The 27,644-nt window shown below is 39.2% G+C and overlaps 1 protein-coding gene and 1 long non-coding RNA gene across 4 annotated transcripts; one reads left to right on the plus strand and one right to left on the minus strand.

Annotated features, from left to right (window-relative positions):
• Window positions 1-4,003: 4,003 nt before the first annotated feature.
• Window positions 4,004-6,616, plus strand: Ccer1 (coiled-coil glutamate rich protein 1). The gene is made up of 2 exons (XM_016007422.3): window positions 4,004-5,790; window positions 6,271-6,616. Exon 1 carries the CDS (start codon window positions 4,459-4,461, stop codon window positions 5,704-5,706), a length of 1,248 nt encoding a protein of 415 aa, XP_015862908.2. The 5' UTR covers window positions 4,004-4,458; the 3' UTR covers window positions 5,707-5,790; window positions 6,271-6,616.
• Window positions 5,893-22,828, minus strand: LOC121823697 (uncharacterized). 3 transcript variants are annotated; one of them, XR_013045852.1, is made up of 6 exons: window positions 22,514-22,828; window positions 21,795-21,960; window positions 19,674-19,775; window positions 15,790-15,909; window positions 9,788-13,157; window positions 5,893-7,005 (listed from the first exon to the last, which is right to left on the minus strand). It is a non-coding gene; the product is annotated as an uncharacterized LOC121823697 (long non-coding RNA). The 3 variants fall into 3 exon arrangements; XR_013045853.1 differs by having other exon boundaries at window positions 13,096-13,157; window positions 22,514-22,815; XR_013045854.1 differs by lacking the exons at window positions 5,893-7,005; window positions 19,674-19,775 and having other exon boundaries at window positions 11,934-13,157; window positions 22,514-22,799.
• Window positions 22,829-27,644: the final 4,816 nt, after the last annotated feature.

The raw sequence follows: 27,644 nt of genomic DNA on the forward strand, positions 1-27,644 counted from the left end.
CAGAGACTCTAGAAAAGAAGTTACTGCCACCACTCTGCTAGTCCAGCATAACTCCTTACTACATTCCAAATCTTACCCTTATACCCACAGATAAGTGTAGCTACCACCCTTCATCAAAGAAACTTCTTTACGGCAAATAGAGATCAAAGAAAACCACAACTGCATGCTATGCAAAGATGAACAGATACCGGGGAGCTCAGTCTCAGTGGCTACATCTATATCATAACTCCTGCGTATAGGGCTCTGGGAACATCGTAGAAGAGGGTTTATAGAGATCATATGAGCCAGTTTACCAGGGAGTCTGCTATGAAATGGCTATGTAAAGAAGCCCAGAACAATGTCAGTATCAGTGGATGTGCTAACGTGAAAGGGAGGAATTATATGGGGGATCCCACCCTTAGAGAGCTACAGTCAACCAATGACTGCTGGGAGAGGGAGAATCAGCCAGTCCCGGGGATGAGCCCCCTTATTGATTACCCAATACAATGTATGGTTTCAGCCCTGAAACTATACGCACTAAAACCCAAAGTGGATTCAGTACGTTGTATTTATATAGGTGCTTACGTATGTGTGTGTGTGTGTGTGTGTGTGTGTGTGTGTGTGTGTAATGACCAGAATCAAAGGAAAGGGTCATTGATTTGAGAGTGGGGTGTCATGCAGGGGTTGAAAGGTGGGTACACGGAAGGAACTAGAGGGAGAAAGGGGGAAGGAGACAACATCATTCTATTGTCATTTGTCATTTAAAAGGTACAACTCTTAAAAATGAGGCCTTTGTGAGTCTGTTTATTCTGAATAAAGACTAATGCTGACTGATTTTTGGATGAACTACTACTGCCACCAAGTGTTAGGATTCAAACACAGAGATGTATGTTTTCAATTGAAACTGTATCATAAAGTACGCCAGCCTATGTCGCTGTATAGTGCCAAAAAAAATGTCCAAATAATGTGAATACTAGTGAAGAAATAAAATAAATTTTACTAGATTTACTTAATATACTTAGTAAACAAAACATAAGATAAACACCAGTGATTTTGTTTCTAAAAATGCCATGGCCTTTATTATAGCAGACAGACAGACAAATGGACTGACCCACAGACACACACACACACACACAGCATACAAGGCACACTTTGGTAGGAAGAATTAAACTGATTCTCTTTACTGGCTTAATAAAGGGAGGAACTATGTACAGTGAGTCCATTACAAGTAACTAACTTTGGTTCCAAGGTCTTGCAGATGGCCTTTGAGTTATGGCAGTAACTTCTAGGTAACGGACAGAAAGATGGCAGTGTCCTCAGCCACAGCCACAAAAGAATGAATCCTGCCAATAACATAAATGATTTTGTGATTGGATTTTCCCAAATTGGTTTCTCAGGGGGCAATCTAACTCAGTCCTTTCCTTTCGGCTTGTGTCAATCTTTAGTGAAGAGGAGGGCTATACCATTCCTGGGATCCTAAAAATTAGAAGCTGACATATGAACTCATGTTGCTTTAGGCAACCTTGTCTGTCATAATTTGATTATACAAAGAGACAACTAAAACAATATATGGACCTCATAAATATTTCTTGTTGTAAGTTCGAATTCATCGGTCAGCATTCAATGTACATAAATGAAGGGCAAATGTCTGTTTTTTTTTTTTAAATCCCCATTATACTCCCGACTGTAATGTTTATAGTGCCAGTAAATCACCTTGAGCTTTGGCTGCATTCTTCTTCCAGTATATAAAAAAGCTTATTCTATTTAGAAAAATCTGAAAACCCAGAGATGAGAGATGTGGTTTGGTGGCTAAGAGTGCTTGCTCTTCTTCCAGAGGACCATAGTTAAGAGCCTAGCACCTATGCGATTTAGCTCACAGTAACTTGTAATTCTAGCTTCAGATGAGCCAACACTTGGTTCTGACTTCTGTAGGCACCTGCTCATATGTGTCATATACTCACACAGGCACACGTTGAAAGTAAATATAATAAAGTAATATATTTAGAAAAAGAAAAGATTTTTATATCATGAATTACAATATATTGCTTTCTTCCTTTTTTTATTTATTTCTTTATTATGTATACAGTGTTCTGTCTGCATGTATCCCTGCAGGCCAGAAGAGGGCACCAGATCTCATTACAGGTGGTTGTGAGCCATCTTGTGGTTGCTGGGAATTGAACTCAGGACCTCTGGCATAGCTGCCAGTGCTCTTAACCTCTGAGCTATCTCTCCAGTCCAATATATTGCTTTCTTAAGAACAAGGTAAACGTTATTGACTCAATACATTTTAGCAGACTATACAACTAGTAAAGGTATGCTAATACTATTGACTAAAAGTCATATCAACTGATCAAAAACTGAGGAGTAAAAATTATTGAAAAAAATGATACACATCTTTTTAAACTTAGAAAAGGGAGATTTTACTATAGTAATGTATATATATTATATATTTTAAAATATACATTATTTGTATATATTTGTATATTATACATTATTTATTTTGATATATCAATATTTACATATTGATCTTACATTTAATACCATACTGAGTCCTTTAAGAAACAGATCTTGGCTAGCACTGTGCCATTCTGAGTTAACAGTAACAATGTCTGCCTAGAACTTATAAGTATGCCCCTAGAAGAGGATCCTTGGAGACTAACAGAGTCATCACTCTGCATTTTGAGTCAAGTAGGCTGCCTTAAGCAAGCCACTGAACAAATGAAACTGAATGACCTCTGTGGAATCTACATCCCCAAGGCCACTGGAATCCTGACTCCAGAAAGCCCATTCAGGTCTCAATTTTCAATTTACACTCCACCTTAGTGGGCTTCAGAGCTTTTGCACATGTTGCTCCTCTGGCATTGACTTGGTGTTCCCCAGGGGGCAGTGCTCTCTTTCCCACAGTTCTGTTCACCACAGGAACGGGATAGTAGTAATATTGGACCTCTTCTCCTTCTGTGATCCTCTGTGATCCCTTGATGTTGCTACAAAAAAAAAAAAAAACACGGGGTCAAGGCTTGGAGTGAAGGAGGGAGGAGTGGAGATGCCCTATTGTTGCTCAGACATAGAGCCAGGTGTTTTTGCATATTCTGTATGAGAAGTCAATATGAAAATCATGGTTTAAGTTACTGGATATTTAGTGATACCTGCATTTTTTTCCCAGTCTTCGTTCAAACCCTAGGGAATACATTCTCTATATAACAGAACCATGCTCACAGTATGAGCGAGGAACCCCAGGCTACCTAAGAGCTCACAAAGAAAAATACGATTCATAGTCGTTTATCTGAGTCAAACGCCATGTCTTGACTGTGTCATGAATCATTCCTGTTCTCAAAATCAAGTTCATGCCATTCTCCACGATAATGCCTAATCAACAGATCCATCTATGGAACACGAGAATTAATAAGGTTGCTTTCTCATATGTATTCCATTACTTATCACAAGGGGTCTACTAAAGACGAGTTGGTAGTGCAGCGATGTTATGAACTCATATCTACGGTCAGACAGGGTTGGGTTTACAGGCTAGCTATGAAGTCCATCAGTCTCCACGACCTTGGGCAAAGCCACTTCAGTTCCCGAATCTGTGAAACCTGCTAACCACCTCTTGAAGTAGACATGGGGCATTACATGCTTGGGATGCACACACTGTAAATGTTTGTGATTATGTTTCATGTACCATGAATCCAACTTCTGAACTTAGACAAGTTGGGAAGAAATGGGGGCCCGATTTCCTTTACTGCAGCCACGCACAGAGCTCTAGAGAAGATACAGGCTTCCCCCATTCCACTCGGCTGAAGCTGAAGGCCCATAGTATAACATCCCCCAACAGACTTCAGGTAAAAATTTCAAATGCCTCCCTCCCCCAAGCGTTGTCAGGGTGCGAGCATTGCCCACTTTTACCTCTGCCTCAAATCCTGCGTCACAAGACCCCTAGCGAATGTTCATGGAACATCCAGTTCCGGCAGGAACCCACCCTCCTCACAGAGAGCCCCAGGCCCACCCCAATTGGCTGTCGTCCTGGGCAACCCAGGACGCAGTGGGCACGCGGGGTGGGGGTGGGGGGGACCAGCGGGTATTTAAAGGCTGCCCCTGCCCAGGCCCATTCAGTCCGGCCAGGACGGCGACGGTGAAGCACCTGGGTTGAGAGGGAGGAGCAAGGTAACAGGCGACCCCTGCCTCTCCCATCCCCAGCCCACGCCTCGGCTGAGGCGGGTGTGTGTGGGACCCGGGAGTGGCCCTCACAGTTCATCGCCCACCAACACCTTCCTCCCCCACCATCCTTACCCTACCCAAACGACCTGGGCGAGCCAACCCAGGTGCGAAAGACAGTGATTCTGCAGGAAGAGCTAGTAAGTGGAGAAGAAAGAGGGTGATCCTCCTCGAGAAGAGGGAAGGCGAGCTCACAGGCAGGAGCACGTGGCACTCAGGGACCCCCCAACCGAGGAGGCTCTTCTGATTGACCCATCGGATCCCTGAACCATGACCCAGACGGTCAACGAAAGGGAGGATCCCCTCAATCTGGGCGGCGGCGGCTGGGCATCCTCCATCCCACTGCGAACCTGGTCCTCCTACCATCGACGGCGGCAGAGGGGCTCGCAAATGTCCAAGAGGCGATACCGAGACGGCCCCAAAGCTGAGTACGAGGCTTCCAGGAAACAACCCAAGCAACAGCACAGCCCTGGCCCTTGGTTCCAACCACCCAGACGGCCCTATTGGGCCGTGTACTCCAACTGGGGGCGCTGCGGAGGGCCCTGGCGCCCACCCCTGATGGCATTCCAGAGCCCTCTGTGCCCAGCGCAGATGATCCGGGCCTACGGTCTGCACCCGCTCTGCCTTTGCTGCTGCTCCTGCTGGAGCGGGCCCTGGAACCCCTGTTGGGAGAGACCCCCGGGCAGAAAGAAGCGCTGGGGCCGCAGGGGCCGTGGCCTGCGCCGCCACCCTCGTCGCTCCTTCCCGAGGAACCCACCGATAGACCTGAGCAAGCTGCTGCGGCCGGTCAACCTTTACGGGTGGCGGGCGCCCGGGATGCGAGCGCCCCGGAACACCACCCAGTTCATCATGAACCAGGTCTACGAAGACATGAGGCAGCAAGAGAAGCTGGAGCGCCAGCAAGCGGCTTTGAGGGTGCAGCAAGCCCAGGCCTCCTCGGGAGGCTCCACTGCCAAGGAGGCGCCCCACAACGGCGTCGAGGAAGACTCGGAGTTGCTGGAAGATCTGTATGGCTTCATGCAGGATTCCTCTCTAAACTTCAGTCCTGCTCCAGTGCAGCAAATTCAGTCTCCCACCCCACAGCGGGAAGAGGAGGAAGAGAAAAATGATGATGATGATGGTGATGATGGTGGTGGTGGTGATGGTGATGATGATGATGATGATGAGTGTGATGACGAGGTTTGTGATGGAAAGGAGGAGAGCGAGGAAGAGGAGGAGGACGAGGAGGATAGAGCCACAGAGGATGAAGATGTGGATGAGGAGGAGGTCGAGGAGGCTGACAATGGGCGAGAAGGAGAAGAGGACCAAGAAGAGGATATGCTGGAAGAGGAGGGGCTGGAGGAGGGAGAGCAGAGAGAGGAAGACAAATTCTTGCCTCTGGGAATGCCTTTGTCAATCCTAGTAGGGGACGAAGAGGACAGAGAGAACTTTATAAACTATGATTATTTAAGCCAAGAACAAATAATTCCCAATGTGCCAGAGGCAGATCTGTTTATGGTACCGGACATTAGCCATTAGCCATCAGGAAGGGAACTGAGAAACGAAATGGAACTGATTTGAGGCTAATATGGATTAACAACTTATTAAATAACAAATTCAAAAGTGAGTCCCATTAATAAACATCAATGTAAACACCTTCGTTGGCCATTATAAAATATTTAAACATTGGTGTGTTTGTGTATGACTATGGGTGGGGGAGGGGAATATTTCAGATATATTTTATTGGAAATGATTAAAGGCCAAATATTTTATTACTACAGTTTGAATATTTTCATTTGCTGTCTCCCTCTTCAGACAAGTGAGGCTTTGTAGTTCAAAATTTTTGCAATATCGAAAAGCATTTAAATTTACACAGTAGCTTAATGAGCTTGCAATCAACAGATTTTTGGCTGTCCTGTGCTTAAACAGCATAAATGGCGGCCACTGTCATCTACCAGTGCTCTTGTTACTGAGGGCACTTAGAAGAGGATTTTTCTACAGCTGTAGACTTTCCACCTTCAGAGTTCATTTTTGAGGGCTGTGTTTTGGTAACCCCTTTCCAGTCTGTTGTGGCATTGCTCATTTATATCCCTTGTTCCACAGTGCTATGGATCTTCCTCAGAGGAACATGAAGTTGCTTCTGTGGAACTGGTTATCTGCCATGGCCTCAACAATCCATAATCCATGCATGGAGAGGATTCCCCATGGTCAGAAGTCAACTTGCACATCTAGTTAAGATCCAAGGTAACTGCAAACAAGGGCACATCGCTTAGGTTTCGAAGCCTTGATCATGCATGTATTCCTTGTATACGTTCAGAGGAAATAGAAACATAGTATTGCAGAATGGATTAAAGAAATGATTGTTGACTTTTGCGGGGGTGGAATATCTAATTTTGTCTCCCAATTTGTCTCTTTTAAGAAGGAGAGTAAAAGTGATCTGTAAATATGAGCTTGTGTGAATAGTTTTTGACAATCTGTAAACTACCACCTATGGAGAATACATCTTTTCAAATAGCAGCTTTGGTTCAAAGTTTTTTGCCCTGGTTGTGTGTGGTCTGCTGACAACATTTGTCCAGGATCAGCCAGATGAAGAATTTGAATACAGCTTCTTCAGAATTCCACCTTGTCAGCGAGGCTTAACTTGAAACACTAGTATTTATTGGTTGATCAGAAAATTTTCTTGTTGATCTCTTTCTTGGATATTGATTTTTAACTTGCAGGACTATAAGGTCTTAAGTAATAAAATTATTAAAAATATCCTAATTTGTATTCAAATATCAGAAGTCTATGCAGCTGCACTCCAGTGTCCAACAGGATGAAGAAAAAAACTGTAAGATTCTAAAAATCACACCAAACATTACAAAATACATCAGTAAATATGGAACATTTAATTGTAAGCTAAGAAAGTATTACTTTTTGTATGACTCAGTTTCTAAGTGTCCTATCAAAGTAGCCATCATTTGCCTTCTAATTACAGTTACTCTATGTATATATAGAGAAAACAAAACCATTTGCCCCTGATACTGGTCATTCCCTACTCATCAAAACTCAAATGTGCTTTGCTCAACATGTTTGTGAACAATCACTGCATCAAATGCACATAGCTTTCAATAAATCTATTTAGGTATGAATGTCTTTACATTCTCACACCTGGAAAATTGCCAATTTCTTCTTGTAAGATGTATTTCTTTTAAGTTTGAAAATTCTAAATTTTATTATTTATAAATTGTATCCATGTAAGCAATGTATTAGGATGATATCCAGTCCAACTGAATTTTCTCCCTTGGTTCCCTGACATATTATCATAACATCTTCCCAACTTTGTGGCCTCTAAAAAATTAAATTCAGTACATTAAATGCCTTCAAGTCTTTTTTTAAAAAATAACTACTAGGGATTGTCTTAGTTTCTGTCCTATTGCTATGAGGAGACACCATGACCAAGACAATTCCTATATGATCTTTTGATTTGGGCTTTCCTACAATTTCAGAGGCTTAGTTCATTATTATCATGACAGGGATCAAGGGGGCATTCGTGGCAGGGCAAGGTGCTGGAGAAGTAGTTGAGAACTGCATCCTGATGCATACACAGAGAGAGGAGGGGCGGGAGAGGAGAGACAGAGACAGAGAGAGATGGGGGGAGAGGAGAGAGAGAAAGAGAGAACACCTAGGACTGCTATTATTTTTGAAACCCCAAAACCCATCTCTAGTGACACATTTCCTCCAAAAAGGCCACATCTGATCCTTCTAATCCTTGACTTGCTGGTGCTACTTGCTGGTGACAAAGTATTCAAATCTATGAGCCTACAAGGGAGCGGAGGCATTCTTATTCAACTACCACAGGGATGTAAGGGATTGTTCAGGAGTTTACATTCTAATCTAGGGACTGTCGGTTCAACAGTTACTGAACTATTATTGCTGATTATTGTTCACTAAACAATGTGAAATATAATGACAATGCTGATCGACCAAAACTCTTTCATCTGAAGAAACATTATGAAAGCTCAAATCCTAAGGAAACCTTAGAGTGATGTTGGATATTTGCCATGTATTTGGGGGTGGGGAGTTTGGAGTCTAAGCTGGCCAGTAGCTGGGAGGAGCCTTGTGACATTGAGGAACTGAGGCCTGACCTAAGGAATAGAGTCTGAAGGAAGAAGCAGCCAAGAGGAAGCAAAAGAGGTAGGCAGACATTATTTCATCTACTTAATCCCTGTGCTTATCTGTATCCTTTGAAAGATGTGAGCAAAATTTAATGAAAGAAAAACTAGTCACTGATGACTCCCTACCTAAACTTGTTTTATAACAAGCCACTGTGATGGTCCTGTAGGCTAATATGAAACAATGAAACCATGTTGAGAAATGGAGTGCCTGACACCATAGTATACCTATCACTGCACATTTCATATCCTAGGTCATGCAATGAAGTGTGTTGAGATTGCTTAGCATGATTGTTGCGTCTACTTCTTGCCATCCATTCAGGAACTCGACACAGCTGATTCAGATAATCTATGGATGGTTCAGCAGACTAGAGCACCAGTGTGGCTCCAAGTAGACCCATGGAGATAAATTGTACTGGGCTTTCCTCCTCTTCTTCTCCTCCTCCTCCTCCTCCTCCTCCTCCTCCTTCTCCTTCTTCTTCTTTTCTCCTTCTCCACCTCCTCCTCCTTCTCCTGCTTCCTCTTCTTCCTCCTCCTTCCTCTTCTTCCTCTTCTCCTCCTCCTTCTCCTTTTCCTCCTCCTCCTCCTTTTTCTTCTTCTTCCTCTTCTTGTTTTCTTCTTCTTTCTCCTCTTCCTCTTCTCCTCTGGTTTTCAAGATAGAGTTTCTCGTTCTCTATATTGCCTTGGCTGTTATGGATCTCCCTCAGTTGACCAGGCTGACCTTGAACTCACAGAGGTTACTGGGATTAAAAGTGTGGGCCACCAGGCCAGGCAGTGGTGACACATGCCTTTAATCCCAGCACTCAGGAGGCGGAGTCAGGTGGATCTCTATGAGTTCGAGGCCAGCCTGATCTATAGAGCAAGATCCAGGACAGGCAACAAAACTACACAGAGAAACCCTGTTTTGAAAAAAAGAAATGTGGGCCACTACTGCTGGAAGTTTATTCTTAAGGCCATTTAAAAGTGGATCAAATGGGCACAGTGGCATCTACCATTTGACATTTTACCAAATGTGAGAAAACACTTATATCTAGGTTTAGTAAGTAACATTGCTGTCTGTTTGAGATTCAACTTCCATGAATACTTGTTAAATATTTGGTATAAAGTTATATGAAGACAATTAGACATAGTTATTAGCAATTAAAGTGTATGGGCCCTAATAAAAGTTGTGGGAATAAATACTCAACTATGTAAAACTGATCTTGTTTTATTGTTTTGTTACTTATTATTGTTAAAGGAAATCAAATCAAACTTTTAATTTAGAGAATTTCAATAAGAATTTATAAATGATACTACATATACTCTAATATTTTCCTCTTCTAGCCATAGAATTTCTTATCTTGTCTCCATGGTAGCTAAAAGAACTATTTTTCTGTGGAAATGCTGGCTTTCTGAGAATAGTAAACACACTTGGTATTTACAAATCAACTTTGATCTCCAAGTATGATATCGTAAAAAAGGTATACCTCTGTATATAAAGAAGATACTATTTCCAACACATTCAGGTTCATTAAACACAAGGAAGAACCATAACGTGTCTTGCCAGCTTCAGGAACTATATATATGCATGAAATAAATGATACAATCATCAATTTATAGGTATCTGTAGAGGAAGAGAGTAGATGAAACAAAAAGATGGCTTAATGTAATTTGGAATTTTTCATCATCACAGTGTTAGAGCTATGATGTTTCTATCAGTCAGGTTTATACTAATGGGTAATGCACATTTTCATGCAATACTTCTGAGTCACTTTGCATTGGATTATCTGTGCATACAAAACAAAAACCAGATGTTTCTGTAATAGCTGTTATGTATGTGCTTAATTTTTTATAATTAATGGGAAAGTCAAAGTTAGTTGATAGGAAATGAAAAAGAATTCGGCACATGATAAGAACTCCTGGATGTATGTTACCCTGGTGCCTACATGACCTGTGGCAGTAGCCAATTGTCTTTGATTGTTTTCCCAAACACAGTGATAACACTCCATTGTCACAGACATCTACTGTTAAGAACAAATACTAAATATTTAGGGGTTTTATTATGGACAATAAATCAATGTAAATTACTATAGGCTGAACTACATTTTGTGGCCAAAGTTATGACCCTTGAATTCTGAACATTACATCTGTCTAATTCAATAATAAAGTCCAGGAAATTTTATTCTATCATTAAATATTATAGTAGTCACCCTGAACTAAGCTTGAGCATGCTTAACCTTGAAATCTAGTTTAAGGATTTGGTAAAATCATAAAAATGAAAATCCCTAGTGCTTTGATATTTAAATTAAACTTCATGAACCAACAAAATAATTGCAGTTAGATCCATTGAAGAAAGCTTGAAGGAATTTCCTGTTTCATACATTTAAAAATTATATCATTTGCTGCTAGTGTGACCTCAGAGGGGTTACCACAAATTATGGCTTTTAGTTTTCCTCACCTATAGTATTTACATAAAATCTAGTGAGATTATTCAAACCAAGTGGCCAATACTTACCAAATACACAAAATGGTGACATTAATACATGCTAGTTTTAATAGCAATAAATGCACAGTAAGACTATTGATATGTATTATCCCAATACTAATTGTAAAACAACTAATATTTCTCAATGAACAGAATATTTTATTTGACTCTGTCCCATTTTTCCTAGTATAACTGCAATCCGATGCATAGCTCAGAACTTCATATACTATTGTACAGACTAGGAGAACAATTCACATTTCCATAGTTGGATCCATACCCTAGATAACATTTCCTGTTCCTTACAGTGCAAATTCCCCTTCACCCAGTGAATGATTTGTCCTTTATTTTTAGAGCTGACATTGTACTTTGATAACAGGTGCTAAGATTTATCTATTGTGCTCTATATAAGCATTAGTTTCCAAAACTAAGATGGTATTTGAAGGAAGCATTTCAGTTATTACTTGTTAAATGGTTTGTGTAAGTTATATGAAGACAATTGAACATATTGACAGTATATATATATGTATATATGTGCATATATAGAAAGGTTTAAATAAACACATATATTTTGGGTAGAAAATATCCAAGGAAAATAGTCTAATTTTATTATATCTCATTAATAATTACAACAAACATTCACTTAAAAATACTCATGAATGTATGGGTTATGCAAGTTTGCAATGTGACAAGATCATTTGTAATAGTTAAAAATTCTGTTTATGCTACACATTTAAAAATGTATTATAAATATACAATGAAAATGCTGAAGAATATGAATATTCAGCATAAGACTATAGAAACATACAATTCATATTCCAAAATACATGTGGGCATATATAAGATCTTTGGCATACATTATCAATTTTAAGCAGAGAGCCATCCTCCCAACTTACCAGTTTTACTTACCAGTTACATGTAAAGGAAAATTCAAATGAGGGAATAATTTCCAGGCTCCAGTTGTCTACTTTTAATTTGGAATTATAGATATGCTTTCCTACTTGAATATATTTCCCGTTAACCAATTTAGAACTTTATCAGAAAAATGTATATTAAGCTACAGAACACATTATACACACACACACCAGTACACACACACACACAGACCCTACATCAAGAAATGAAAAGATAGAAGAAAGGAAAAAAAAGGAGAAAAGAATGGAAGAGATAAATTAATCAATTTAGAAACAGCATATCTGAGTTTGATCTGAATTCTGAGTAGCAAAATAAATAGTCTCTTCAGAGACCCACCACAAAATAGGCACCTAAGAGATGTACCAATATTGCTACCTTCTCTTCACATACATGGAAGTTTCATGTCATGTGCAAGATTGATTCTCTCCAGGCTACTAGACAGAGGTCAATGATGCTAGAGTATATTCTTCTCATGCAGTTAAAAGGAATTAAAGGTGATCTTTTTGGAATCATCAGGAAACAGGAAATAAAGGCAGAATATATTTTTCTACATGCATGCATTTCGGTATAAAGATAATTGCTTTATTACTGGGTGAAAGGAAGAAGGATTTGAGACAAAATTATTGCTGAAACAAACTACACTTAAATATTTTTCTGGAGACTCATTTTTTGCTTCAGTACATATACAATAGCACGTAGACATTATATTTTTTTAAAAAATCACTCTGTACAGCTCCATGCATGAACAGAAGCACACATCAGACATCCTCCAACAGGAATACTGTGCATTGAGAAGGCTGTCCAAGCAGATGGACTGACCATTGGATGATAAAGACCTACAGACTATTACATAGCAGTAATCTTCCGTAACTGTGAACACTAGCTCTGATGACTTTGCACTTTTTCTTTTCTAGATATTTTTTTTCAGTAATAAGAAAAGAGCTGTTTCTCCATGGTCGATGATTACCTCCATGAGTGGGTCTCCCTTCAGACGAGAAGCTCTCAACTGTGTAGACCACGACTGCATTTGTGCTTTCCAATCACTCACTTGTGACTGCACATTTTTACAGGATAAATGACCCTAAATCAAAGGCTTCCAGATGTTTATGTTGAAAAGTTATAGGTTCAAGCCTCTTTCATCTCCTTTTATGTAAATTATGCCTTGTATATTTCCCAAATGAAGGACACTTGCAGAGGTATATCTTACCAGCAGAAATGCATAGTCTTATTTCCATCAGTGAGAAATCTTAAGGGTGATAGATATGGCTTAGTCAGTAAAGCACTTGCCTCACAAACATGAAGACCTGAGTAATGATCCCAGTACCCATGTAAAAAGCTGGGTGGATAGATATGTACATTTGAAACCCCAAGCCTTGAGAGGTAGAGAATGGCAAATACCTGGAGGTTGCTGGCAGTTTGCCAGCTACAGATGAGCGCCATCCCGAGGTGAGATAGTTGGTCTGAAACAAACCAAAACAATGAAGAACTCTCTCTTACACACACACACACACACACACACACACACACACACACACACACACACACACACACACACCACAAACATATACAAAATAAATTCAATGGACCTTTGTACATAAATTTGTCCCAAATTTTTTCTATACAAAAATGCAAAAAAAAGGTAACATATTTTAAATAAGATAAGGATGTTGGTTATTTAAAATATATTTTACAGACAGCCCACAAACTATCTAGACCACTGCTTCTTATACATGTGTCCCTAAACATCCTGCTAGGTTTCTATATTCTGAATTTTTTTCTTTGACATTGCTTTTTAAATAGATTGTTCCAGGTTTCAGAAACAGATTCTGGGCTACAACAGGTATGTATGTATGTACCTTATGGTTGGAATGCTGAATTTTGAGTCACCTTTATATTGCTACTTCACACTAAGTTACTGCTGAATTTATTCAACATTGAGATTTTAAGAATTATAGTGAGACACTTGCTTTATATGAAGTGAATCAGTAGGAATAACTGTCACAAAAGCCAGATGACTATTATCATGCCTTTTTACCTTCCCAACCTGCTCATATTCCATTAGAGATATTTAATATCCCAGTATAGTCAATTTGAATACATTTGTAACATGTAAGAATCAAGTTTTGCCACGTGGTGGTGGCACACAGCTTTAATCCCAGCACTCAGGAGGCAGAACCAGGCAGATCTCTGTGAGTTCGAGGCCAGCCTAGTCTACAGAGTGAGATCCAGGACAGGCACCAAAACTACACAGAGAAACCCTGTCTCGGAAAAACAACAACAACAAAAGGAATCAAGTTTTATATTTCTTTTTCCACTTCTCAGACAGACTTATTGCCATGTATGAAGCTATTTTTGCTACTGATGTCGACAGTAAGAGCTCAGACATTTTCACATGGCACTTGAAGCACTTATGACTGATAATTCTCACCTATGGAAATATTTATATTTTTCTTGTGCATTTTTAGTCCTATTAGTTGAAAATGTTTGCCTATATAATTTGCTATTTCTCAAAAATGCTTCAATTACATTTTGTTGTTTATCATTTATCACTAAACATTAACTGCCCAAGTCAGAAATTCAATGCTCCATGTGCAGTGAGGGATTTTGTATTTTGTGAACTTCTTATTAATGGTAGAATTTCCTTAAATGGGAAGATCATAATGCGGACTGCCGAAGTGAGGTGGAGATGAAGTCAGATGGCTTTCTGTGCTCTCTCTTTATATCCTGTAGTTTTTCCAAAGTCAGCTTTCTCATTTTAAAATGTAAATAATATGTTAATATTTTTCTTTCTTCTTAAAAGTGTTATGGGGCTCCAAACTACTTTCTGCACAAATATTTAAATAGAAAACACTGTTAATGGAACTGGCTCTTTTTCTCTCCTACTATATCTTCTATGCTCTGAAAAACCTATGTTCCCTAGCTCATTATACAGCTGCTACCTAGTGGCCATGGTACAAGTGATCTATGGATGACCAATATTTTATTTATAGTGGCATTTTTGAGAGACATAGCACAGATGACATGGGTCATGTTCCCTATGCTTCAGTCACCATTAGCTAGTGACACAGACATAGGGATAATAAGAAGTTGTCACAATGAGGAGAGAGATGGCTCAGTGGTTAAGAGCACTGACTGATGTTCCAGAGGAACCAGGTTCAATCTCCAGGCTATCCGGTGTCTGATCACACCAGGATTAAAATAAACAAACAAAGAAAGAAAAGAAAAGAAATTGTCACAATGTAAGTTCCTGATAATTATGGATTCCCCAATTTAATTTCAATTAATAAACAGCTCTTTCAGAAAAAAAGAAATAGAAATACATCGTACATTAATCCACATAAAATAATGTGGTTGTGTTAGCAAAATACAGCATAATATATTTATTTAAATATATTGCTATGTGACTCCCTGTGGTTTTTTTTATTCAGAAGACTAAGATATAGAAGAAAAATAGAAGTTTTTTTTTTTAAAAAAAAAAAAAACTTAGATTAATGGGCATTTTAGATTTCTGTACAGATACTATGTAGTTACAATAACTATCTGCTTATATTTTATCTAAAAGCATTCTCACAGTGAATCTTTTGAATTCCTTTTGACATGTAGGCCACTAATTATCACATTTCTCACTAACAATGTGTTTGTTTTATTTTAATGGTGCCAGTAAGGAGGACAATTAACACACTTGTGATTTATGTGCTGAAATATGAAATCCAAATTGCTTAGCTAAATAATGTTTAATACATTAATCTTAAGAAATAAAAAATAACAGCATGAGTTCCTTCTCTGACCTCCTTTTAAGAGAGAGAGATGTGTGCTAGCCCCTCCTGGGACCTGAACATCATTTAATTCATTAATGCTCCCAGCAGTCACTAATTAGAGCAACAGCTTACTAGGGGAAGAAAGAAACCTTCTTGTTTGTTGCTGGTTGGACAAACTGGGAGTAATTGATATTTTTATTACTTGCCTATTTCCGGCTCTTTGCAGCTGTTTAGTAGTGTTACGAGAACACATATGTGCCTGACATGGAGTCTCTGTGTTTACACCATTCTTGTACTCAGCCCCTCGAATCCCTTGAGGCAGAGCAGACATTACCTCTCCATGATCTTCATCGTCCACTTCCTGGATACTCTGTGAGCCATAGTTGTCTATCATTCTATTCCCTCTCAAAAACTATAGGGCAGAAAGTGGATCATCTATTTCCAGTGTAGAATCCTGTAATGATATCAATGTTTATGGAACATAGAAAAACTAAGATAAACATATGAAGCAAATGGTGACAATTAACTAGTTCTCACAGAGGAGCATAATGACTTACTCCAGTGTGAACTAAATCTGCTTGGATAGGGTTGAAAAGCACAGGGAAATTAGATGGGGTGCCAACTACATCTCTGGCAGTCCAAAGCCTCTCGTCATAGTATGGTCCTTGTAAATAAATGTATTTTTATGGGAAATAGAAATAAAATTTGTAAACGTAAGGAGCAATTCTTGGCTCCACCATCTTGATGACCTATGACCATGGAGTCACGGTGAAAACTGCCCTCTTTGAAAATGTTTGGAGCAACATTCCTTCCCAGAATGCATTTAAAAAGGCATGCTGATGTTAGAGCGCCTGGTATAGAACTTTTGAACAGTTGACACTCATTTTATTCTGTGGTCACTTTATCAAACTCTTACCTTGGGTGCAACTTTATATGACTCATACATTCTTGATTCACCAATGAAATGGCCAGAGCTAGAAACTACTAAAAAGACTCGGCCTTGGCCATATGGCTACTAGATGCCAGATTGGAAGTCACTGCTCTGTTTGCCAACATCATTAGTTCCACTCTGAAGTGGAGAGGATGTGGATAAAGTGTTACCGTCACTTCAGATTATTCAAGGAGGCAATTTTCATTCAATATTTAAAGCCGTGCAGTTTTTAGTCATGCTGCTTATTGTAATACTGTCTTTGCAAAGTGCTGAGTCTCTGTAACTGAAGTCCAAAGGTTATGTGATAAATTATTTATAGGATGAGATATTTTAAAAAGGGGAGGGGGGAGGAGGAGAGTGCCAAATTGTCCTGGCACATCATTAAGAGAGGTTTCCTGGCCCTTTCCCCCTTTCTTCTAAGGTGAAAGCAGACCAGTCACTCTGATTGAGAAGTCCTCAATTCTCTCAATTAAGAATTAGCTGCCACTAATGAAAGTGGGTGGAGATGGAGTATTCCTGGCTACCAGAGAAAAGGAATTGTATAGTTGTCTCTAGAAAAAAAAATAAAACCCAACATAAAAAAATAAACATCATATTATTGGGAGATCAGGAAAAGACATAGCATGAGGAAGAGTCCAAGTGTATCAACTGAGAAAGTTTGGCCTGTAAAAAGAATCAGAAATTAGAGTAGAAAGAATTAAAATAAAAAATACAAATTTAACTTAGAAAATAACTTAGTTATAACACTGAAAAACACTCCATTCCTCCTAGTTCACTGAGGTTACCAATGAGACCAAACCTAAGGATGAGAGCAGAGACAAAGCTTTAATTTTTTTTTTTTTTTTTTTTTTTTTTTTTTTTTTTTTTTTGGTTTTTCGAGACAGGGTTTCTCTGTGTAGCTTTGCGCCTTTCCTGGAACTCACTTGGTAGCCCAGGCTGGCCTCGAACTCACAGAGATCCGCCTGCCTCTGCCTCCCGAGTGCTGGGATTAAAGGCGTGCGCCACCAACGCCCGGCTCAAAGCTTTAATTTTGACAGACCTTAAAACCATTCTTCAAAGTAGCTTCTAGTCAATGGCACATCTATGTTCTATCTTCAACATCCTAACTTGAGTCTTGCCACTAGTAATATAGATAGAGGAATGCTTTTTATTATCAAACATGTACACACCCCCATGCAGATCCCAGGTGGAAAGGGAGAGAGAGAGAGAGAGAGAGAGAGAGAGAGAGAGAGAGAGAGAGAGAGAGAGAGAGAGAGAGAGAGAAGAGAGAAGAGAGAAGAGAGAGGAGAGAGAGAGAGGAGAGGAGAGAGAAAGTTTGTAGTTAATGCCCAATGCATATATCACATCAGAGTAGACTGCTCAGGTCAGAGAATTTGCTGATTTGCTGACAGAGGCATAGAGAACCTTATAGAGAATGAAACATAAGATTTAATATGAATTCAAATACAACAATGTACTTCTGATATAAGATGGAAGAAAGGGGCTGACTGGTTTAGAAGATATACACAAGATGGATTAATAAGAATTCTACTAAAATCCTTGAAGTCAAGTTTCCAAATGCAGAGTTTTTTGTATGTTTTTTAGAATGTAAGGTATACTAGTTATTCTTCTAACAATTATGAAACACTAAAGTTCAGACTTGTGCTGCATCTTCTGAAGATAATCTGTGCTTCCTGAACCTAACAAGTACCCATCCAAGTCTACAAATTCATCTTCATTTAACCAATGATGTTCTCTGTTCCATAACTCAGTCACCATTCCCTAAAATTGTATGTGTATACACCACTTTCAAGCATGTGTATAGGTAATTCACATATGTATGTGTAATTTAATGTAATGAATGCTTACCATTGGTTTACCAACATGTCTGGGTTGGCAATGGAAATTACTAAGGTAGCAACAGTTACCAGAAGGATACTCAGAGTAATTCATATCTTATTGGCATTGTAGTCCTCTACACTCTGTCCACTCCTTAAATACATTTCATTGTATGGAAAGATTATATATTTTATAAGGTTTCATATTTTGCAAGTAAATACTTAAAATGAAGGTCACAGCTAACTCGGGGACTTATGTGTTAATTAACCTGCACATTATGTTACATGTCTCTACTAAATGATAGGAATTAGTTTATAATTTATTGATATAGCCAGGATTATGTTCAGAATATTTTACCAATAGTTGTATGAACAGCAATTGTCCAGAACAATGACCAAAGTACACCCCATAAATGGTTGAAGCAGTAAGTATAGGCTCTGTGCCATGAGCTTACCATTTATTTAGTAGGGAAGATCTTTGGGCAGGATGTGGTTCCCTTTGGTATGGAATGTGACCAAATGAGAATGAGTGTGGTGATATTTTCTTTGTGTACCCCAATAAAGCTTACCTGAGTATCAGTGGAAAAAGCCAGGCACTATAGTAAACATAGAGGTCAGGCAGTGGTAGAACACGCCTTTAGTCCTATCATTCAGGAGGCAGAGATCCATCCAGATCTCTGTGAGTTCAAGGCCACACAGGGAACAGAGCCAGGCTTGGTGACACATGCCTTAAATTCCAACACTAGTTAACCATAAATGTCTGGAGGTCCGTACAGACATACAGGAAGTAATGCAGCTGGGCGGAGAAAGGAAATGAGATAACAGAACAGAAAGGCATATAGGTGTGGGTATACAGGAAGTAGGTCTCTTTGGAGACTGAGGTGTCGGTGAGGTGAGGTTGTCTGTGGCTTGTCCTATTCCTCTGATCTCTCAGCTTTTCACCCCAATATCTGGCTCTGGGATTTTATTAATAAGATTTTCTTATAAGATACTCTTACAAATGAGTAAGCCACATGTCATACTATTTCAAATCATCTTTGCAGCTTTTCCTATGTTTAGACTTTTGTCTACTCCACTATTCTTCCATAATGATATACTGAACATTAATACTGTTAATATCTACCCATCAGAAGATATCTATTAGCAGGGATTTTGTAAATACAAAATTAAAGAGGGCATAATACATATATTTATAAAAGCTTCTTACAAACAATGGTTTAAGGCCTTCGAAAAATCTACCTAATTCTTTTAAAAATACTTTATTGATTCTTTTAAAATTCCATACATGTGTACAAAGTATTTTTATCATATCAGTCTACTACTACTACTCCCTCCCAACTTCCCCTGTTGTCTCCACGTCTGGCCCCCTCCTAACTTCATGTCTATTTCTTTGTTTTTAGTTACTATGAATTCATTCAGTGTTTCTCCAATGTGCATGGGTGTGTGACCATCCATAAGGAATAGGCTTACCAATATCCACATCTGTTACGGGAATTCTGTCACCAGTATGCTGGCCAATTGAAAAGAGCATTTTGGTCCAAGAGGTGGGGCTTTTATTGGGGATGGACTTGACTGAAAAATAAAAAAAAAAAAGCGGTATGCAGACATGGTGATCCTTGGAACTTCTTGGCCAGCTAGTTTGCTGAATTACCTAGCTCCAGGATCAGCAAGGTATTAGGCTTCAAAAAACTATCATGACGAGTAATTGAAGAAGATACCCAAATGCCAGCATTTGGCATTCACATGAACACACACACACACATACACACACACACACACACACACACACACACACACACACACACACTACACTCACATGTACATGTGCACACAGGTGAGTGTGCATACAAACATACAACACATGCATAAAAATCTACAGTCAACTACCAACAACTCTTATCTACAAATTCTGTGATTTTTAATTCAGATTGAATTGAATTGAATTGAATTTAGATCTTGTAGAAAGAAGTCAATGTTTGAGATTAGTACCTTTTTCAAATAGGGCATTCGATTTTTAGCTGGGAAGCCACCATTAAAACTTCCCTGGTCCTTTGTTACTTTCTTTCAAAATCTTTTATCTGTAAGAATTATGTTAATACTAGTTCATGAATCATATGTTGTGTTTAATATAGGTTCAGAAAATTCTAGTTTCTCAGAAATAGTGATCAAAAGCCTAAAAAATTCCTAGACACAGTGAGCTTTAGGAAGAAATAACTTTAAGGTTTCATTCATGCAGATTTTTTATTTTAACACATTAGCGCCTTCAGACCTTTCAGGGTATTAATCAATGTTTCTTGCTGTATTTAAATCACAAAATTTGTCCTAGATACAAAGTTTATTATTGTAAATACATATATTTTTTCTTATAATATTTATTGATAAAAAGAATAAATGAGAAAGCAACTCCTATTGTGTAAACTAAAGCTCTCTTCAGGCCTCCTGATAGGAAAAGAAATAAAATTATGTACACATACTTTCTAGACCCTATAGGTATTCTGTGATTTCTAGAAGATTCAACTCATTTACTGTAGTGTGGCATTCATTTTATGGTTTTGTTTTGTTTCATTTTGTTTTTATGTCTGTCATTGGAATTAAGCAGCAAGGTGGTGCATTGCAGATAGTGTTGGCTCTGACTATTTCCCCTAGATGGCGATATTTTCCAAGAAGCTCTACAGGCACACACAGCCACTATTTTTTCCCCTTTGATTGGAGCTAGTGCTAACACAAAAACCTTACACCAACTACTGTTTTTATGTCTCGGTGGAGGGGGTACAATTTTGAGACGCAACATGAACAATATGATTTTAAAATCTTTTCCTGATTTTCTGAAACCGTAGAGATGCGTGTTGTGTACTTTAAACCTTAAATACAAGTATTTCAAGAAAAGCTATTTCAATGGCATTTATTCTGAGATTTTTGTTAATTATGGAAAAGGCTGTGAAAAAATTATAATTATACTTGAATGTTAGTTTCTGGGCTAAATGCCATGGATCCTTTCATAAACCTTGCAATGTTTATTAGTCACTTTAGATTGGCAGTGGGTTTCTCCTGCTGGCCTCTGTCAGTCTTTCAAAACATTTGATCACATTCATTTATGTGTGTGAGAGGGAGGGGGGAGAGAATGAGAGACACAGAGACAGAAATGAGACAGAGAGACAGAGGCGTGAGAGACATGGTTTGTGTGTGGCGGTCACACGCAATCTGTCGGCTCTTTCCTCCCACTATGTGGGTTTGGGGGATGGGACTGTCACCTTGCCAGTGTGCACACATACCTCCTGAGCCATCTCACCAGGCCTCTGTTGCTCTTTTGTGACCCTTCTTTCACCTGCTCAATTATCTGCTGAGTGAGGAGAGGCCCTTACTTTGGTAAGGTTGAGCCTGCTTAACATTTGAGGTTTTTCCATGGTAAATGGAAAGTAAGAAACAATAGTATGTAAAATAGTTAAACCACTTAGAAGTAGAGGTGATGTGGGATTTAAAACCTGCATAAAATTCAGAAACCTAAGCTATTTCTTTCCTTCTGAGCGTCTCCTCAGTTCAGCATCGGACTCTCTTAAGACATCCCACATGCTTGGTGCGTCCAGACCTCACCTTGTCCTCCTCTGCTTTGTAACTTCACCTTTTGTTTTTGTCTTGTTTTTCAATTTTCTACTGTTCCACCCAAGGCTTCAAGGGACGTGGAGGTCAACAAAAGGAAGCATGCCTGTAACTTCTTCTCCCAAACCTGGTACACAGCGCTTTGTTGAATCCCACCATCCTTCAAGGGGGGAGAGGAGAAATTTGAATTAGGTAACAGCATGATTATAGTCTTTTGCAAGGAAACTAAACATACATCATATACTGAGCATCTAGGAAGCAATAAGTACAACCTCCATTTTTTAGATAAACCTTAAAAGAAATTAAGGTCTTGCATCCGAGTTAACAAGTCAGTAACTGAAACTGTGCCACCCAAAGCTGTTTTTTTTTTGTTTTGTTTTGTTTTTGTATTTTGTTTTTTGTTTTTTGTTTTTTGTTTTTTTTGTTTTGTTTTTTTTTTTTTTTGGTTGCTTAAAACTCAATAGGCTACTCTTCTAAGCAGCTTCATAAAATGAAAACCAGCCCAGGCCCATGTCTGTAATCTCTGCACCTGAGAGGTGGAAGCAGGAGAATCTTGAGTTCAAGGCCATTCTCTGTCACACAGTGAAGTTCTAGGGTGCCCTAGAGTTAAAATTTCTGCAATGTTCCAAAAATTAAGAGACTATCTAAAAAAAAAAAAGAAAAAGAAAAAACAAATAATAATAAACTACAAGTAGAAAATAATGAGACCTTACCTCTTCCTTACTCTGCTATGGTCTCTGTGTGCATAACTGTACCTTGAGGCTCTGTCTGCATTCAGCCAAAGAAACTGCTTCCCATTCAAAGTGAAATTTCTATAAATAGGCCACTGGTGAGGATTTACTGAATCAACTTATATGAACCTTTCAGCTTTTCTGTCTTGAACCCTGAGTTGGGGCCTTTGCCAGTAAAGATGACCATTGGGGGTTCAGTGCACTCAAGAAAACTTTGGCCTAGTTCCATTTGGAACTTTGACAGGGCACCCTCCCTGTCTCTCACAAATGCTTCCTTGGCAACTGCTCAGAATGTAAAGTTCCTCAGCCCCCACACTGTCAATGTGTTCCTCCATCCTCTGTGTGATCACTGATGAGCTTTCTAGCTGGTTCCCAGTGTCATTCTTCAGTGTCTTCTCTGGGAGATATGGACGCCTCATATCAGGCCCAGAGACACGGTCCATGAGGCACAGCATAAAGCTCCAGTGTTCTGTGTACAAGAGTAGGGAGAAAGCGTTTTCCTTCTTTTGTCACTTATCTCATGATTTAAACTAAGTCGATGAATGCCTTTGTTTCCCTGTGTATGGAAATGAACATGGGCAGGCAAATGCAAACCTCACAAACGCCTATGTCTGGAACACAACTCCAGCTGCGAGAGAGAGAGAGAGAGAGAGAGAGAGAGAGAGAGAGAGAGAGAGAGAGAGAGAGAGAGAGAGAGGAGAGAGAGGAGAGAGGAGAGAGGAGAGAGGAGAGAGGAGAGAGGAGAGAGGAGAGAGGAGAGAGGAGAGAGGAGAGAGGAGAGAGGAGAGAGGAGAGAGGAGAGAGGAGAGAGGAGAGAGGGGAGAGAGGAGAGAGGAGAGAGAGAGAGGAGAGAGAGAGGAGAGAGAGGAGGCTGAGGAGAGAGAGGGAGGAGAAAGAAAGCATATACACACAGAGAGATAGTGTACATTCATGCATGTGCATGTGCACACACACACACACACACACACACACACACACACACACACACACACACACGGGCTGAGGGGGTAGGTGGCAGGCTCTGGAGAGAGATGGAGGCAAGAAGTCATATGAGGCAAGTTCTGATGTCTTAGTACATTCCCCAGTATTTTACCAGATGTCACTTCCAACACAAAATCAAAGATAGTATTGTCAGGAATCTCAAGAGAATGTTCACAGAGCATGAGTCCCCAAGTTCTGAGTTCCTTTTATGATAATGAGGATGTGTTTAGGGAGGCCACGTTTCAGAGCATCAAGCACAGTTTGAAGCCAGGCTAGCTCCTTTCAGGATGCTTCCCCCGGCATTTTCTCTGCCTTTGCTCTACTCAGCTCTCTGTACCCTAGAAAGCATGCTCCTCAGAAAGACTTGATTGGAAGCTTTTCGCTTATGAGAACAAGGGTGCCTCCCTTTTAAAGCATTCCTGCAACACTCATGTAAATGAGCTGTATGCCATGCTGGGTCTCTTCACTTCTCCTTTTCACCCATTGGCCTGATGTTAACTGCTTCACCTCTGACATTTTCTTCCCCTCTCCTGTCATCCTCTTCACTGTGCTGACCACCCACAGCTGGGTTGACACCACAGGGCCCTTGGCCTCTGCCTCATTGCTCTTTAATTTTAATCAGTGATTCTGTGATCCTATCCTGGGCCTTTTTGTGACAAGGATCCCTTAGATCAGTGGTTTTCAACCTTCCTAACGCTGGGACCCTTTAATACATTTCTTTATGTTGTGGTGACCCCCAACCATAGAAGTATTTTCATTGCTATTTTAGAACTATAATTTAGCTACTGTTATGAACTATAATGTAAATCTCTAATATGCAGGATATCTAATATGTAATCCCCGTGACAAGGTCATTCGATACCCCAAAAGGATCATGACCCACAGGTTCAGAACCACTGCCTTAGACAAATAAAATGTCCAGTATAAACTTCTTTGCCAGCTTCTTTTTTTGCTTGTTTTTCTGTTTAGTTTATTTTACCATCTCTTCTTACAAAGACAAACTTTTAGGGAAGAGAAATGGGTTCATTGGATATGGAAATGCAATAGTTATTTCCTTTTGAAGATTAAATTGCCACACACAAAATTGTCTGGTGTCAAATACATCACAGGTTTGTAGTTTTTTATGTTTTTAATATTATAACCAGAGTCCAAAAATCATAAATATTTACTTGTATACACACAAATGTATATATTCATATGTACACACAGATAAAACATCTCTCTCCCTCCCTCCCTCCCTCCCTCCCTCCCTCCCTCCCTCCCTCCCTCCCTCTCTCTCTCTCTCTCTCTCTCTCTCTCTCTCTCTCACACACACACACACACACACATACACACACACACTTCCATTCTGAAAATTTGATAATGTAAATTCACTTGACATTTTTCTTTAATTTTACTGAAGGTCTCAGACCCATTACTCACTTATTTTTTTCATGCTGTCATTTTTCTCCCTTCATTATTATGAGTAGCATGCCTGAACTTCATGATATATCATTGGAACAACTTTCTTGAAAATATTTTATTTTCTTGTCTCTTGTCTTCCTTTTGAAACACACCAGCAAAATACAAATGCTGGGTCAAAAATATTGATCCAAAATGCTATATGTATTTCATCTAGGTTTTTCTAATATGATCTTCACAATGTGACCTATTGATATGAATATAATTACACACAATTTACATGTGAGCAAAACAAGAGATAACCAATTTGAATGATTTGTTTGTGTTCTCTCCTATGTATAATCTGTTGCTTTTGAATTGTCTTTGTAAAAAAAATAGCATTCAAAGATGTTAAGTGAGATTTCTTGGCCCTACTCAGAAGGTAGGAGGGTTTGCATATGGCAAAGGAAACTATGTTCAGCTAACTCTGCACAGGATTCTGAAAGGGACATTTTGTAAAGTTTTCTAGAATTTTAATATTCTTATTGCAGCATTTCCTGTTCTGGGAAGAGTCTCTAGCAGGACAAGACATGGTGGAAGCATCCATGTTCCATTTTAAGGTTCCCAACAGTCCTGTCAACATTGCCATATTTAGAGCAAAATAAGATTAGAATTGTCTGTGTCCAAAACCACACTGGCCTTGAAAGGTAAATCATACAATTCATAAATACCAGCTGTTGGATGAAAAAGATCTTTTATTTAAGTTATCAACCCAATTTGAAAGCATAGTATTAATTATTAGTAAGTTTAATGCTTTATTCCTTTTCACTACTTTGGATCACTGTGACTTAATATAAAAATATTCAAGTAAACTACAGTATAGAAACCGTTGATAAATTTTTATCTCTGTTTTTAAACAAGTAAAACTTTTGCACCAAATACCCTGCATAATAACACACAGAGACTGTAAGAGAAACACCAAACATTGTAAATTCTTACAAAAGAAATCTTACCAACACTTTATCCATAACTGAAACAACTCACAGTTTGTTTTACTTTAATAATCTGTGATTTTTCTGGCTTGCTACTTATGTGTTGTAAATAGTATTGCATTTGGAAGTCAGGAATCCTGTATACATTGTAGGGACTTCCATTTTCCCATGATTCCCACTTTGCATGTTAACCATAGTCAACTGCACTCATATGGCCAAGTCCTCAGTGTGTGTGAGGCAACTCTGAAATGTTATATTCCATTTCTTTATTTCCTTCTGTCAGTGGTTGCTTTATTAGACATAGGCAGCTGGGAGAGCATATGTTTCTTTGAAAGAAACCTTTAAAACTCAGAGATCACATTTTCAAAATGCACCAGGGTAAGTTTTAGTTCTTATAACATATCTGGAAAGATTCAAAAGTCAACAAGCAAGAAGCCTCATTCCACTCTTAAAGACACATCAAATTAAGAGTAAAACCAAGGGCTGTTTTCATTACCTTTTACACTTTCACACAAATCATTTTAATTAATCAATGGCGCTGTATTTTCTCATTTAAAATGAAATTAATTTTATTTGTCATGCTTGTATTTGACTTGCGGAGGTACCTTTTGACAGGACATTGTCATCTACCAATGGGTTGGGCTCATTTTTAGCTGTCCTGAAATGTATTCAGCCTGTAAGCCATAAGTTACACATCCAGTAAGAGCATGCACTTTCAGAATACATGAAGAATAAAAAGAATAAAAGCATATTGAAAAAGGTTGAAGGCAACGCATGGGAGCCAAATAGGGTTTGCTAGGCATCCTTATGTCTACACATCACACACTTCCTGTTTAATCTTCACAACCTGCTCAGTAGAATGTAGAGAGTATCCTTAAAGAAATTGTACCAAGGCCCTGGGAAATTTAATGCTTTGCTTAAATTGTAATAGGAAATGACGTGAAAGTAAATTACACAGCTTGGCCAGCAAGACCTATTGATTACACTTCCCAGCGGACACAGGCTAACCACTTCATCTTATGGCCACCAGTTATTGCCTGGACTGTTTTGGTAATTCAACTCTTCTCCTATTTTTGCCTTTTGTCTCCCTACAGTCTGTTCCTAGCACATAAGAGGGAGACGGGAACATTTGTCAGCTCATTCACACCTCTCCTCAAAACTCTCAAATTCCTAACTCATTCAGAATAAATGTCAAAATCCTTAACGTGTTATAGAGCCCATGCAGCATCTGGGTTCCTATTTGTGATTCTGTCTCTGGCTTCCATGTCTTAGCATTTTGTCCTTTGCAGGCTATAATCTAGCCACACTGTCCAGCTGCCTACTCTGATTTTCTGCAATGCCCCAGTCTACAAATGTTCTTCAGAAGTTTGGTGTGAATCTATTTTCTCCATAATAAAGTCACCTGTGTGATCTTTTCATCGACTGCAGACGTTTGGTTAAAAGCCATCTCCTCAATGAAGCTTTACCTCAATTGCCTCACACCGAGCCATCATGCTTGGAACTCCCCTTCGCTTATAGTTTTCTCCTCATCCTGTATTTAAATTTAAACAGGTTCTCCCATTCCCTCACCATCAAATAAGTATGAGGGAAGGTACTCACTCACACATTTGTGTGTATCACCATATTCGGAATGTGGCCCACAGTTGAATCTTTTGAAACTATGGTGGCATCCATCTCACCAAGTTAATTACCTTTGCTGTGAATCAGGTGATGCTGCCACAGTCTGGTACCACTCCAAAGGAGCCACTGTGCACTTCAGA

Source organism: Peromyscus maniculatus, chromosome 18 (genome assembly GCF_049852395.1).
Source record: "Peromyscus maniculatus bairdii isolate BWxNUB_F1_BW_parent chromosome 18, HU_Pman_BW_mat_3.1, whole genome shotgun sequence".
Taxonomy (NCBI): Eukaryota; Metazoa; Chordata; class Mammalia; order Rodentia; family Cricetidae; genus Peromyscus; species Peromyscus maniculatus.

Bases quoted from the DNA above. Each gene is read 5' to 3' on its own strand.
- Ccer1 (XM_016007422.3), top strand. From the start codon at position 4,459: ATGACCCAGACGGTCAACGAAAGGGAGGATCCCCTCAATCTGGGCGGC.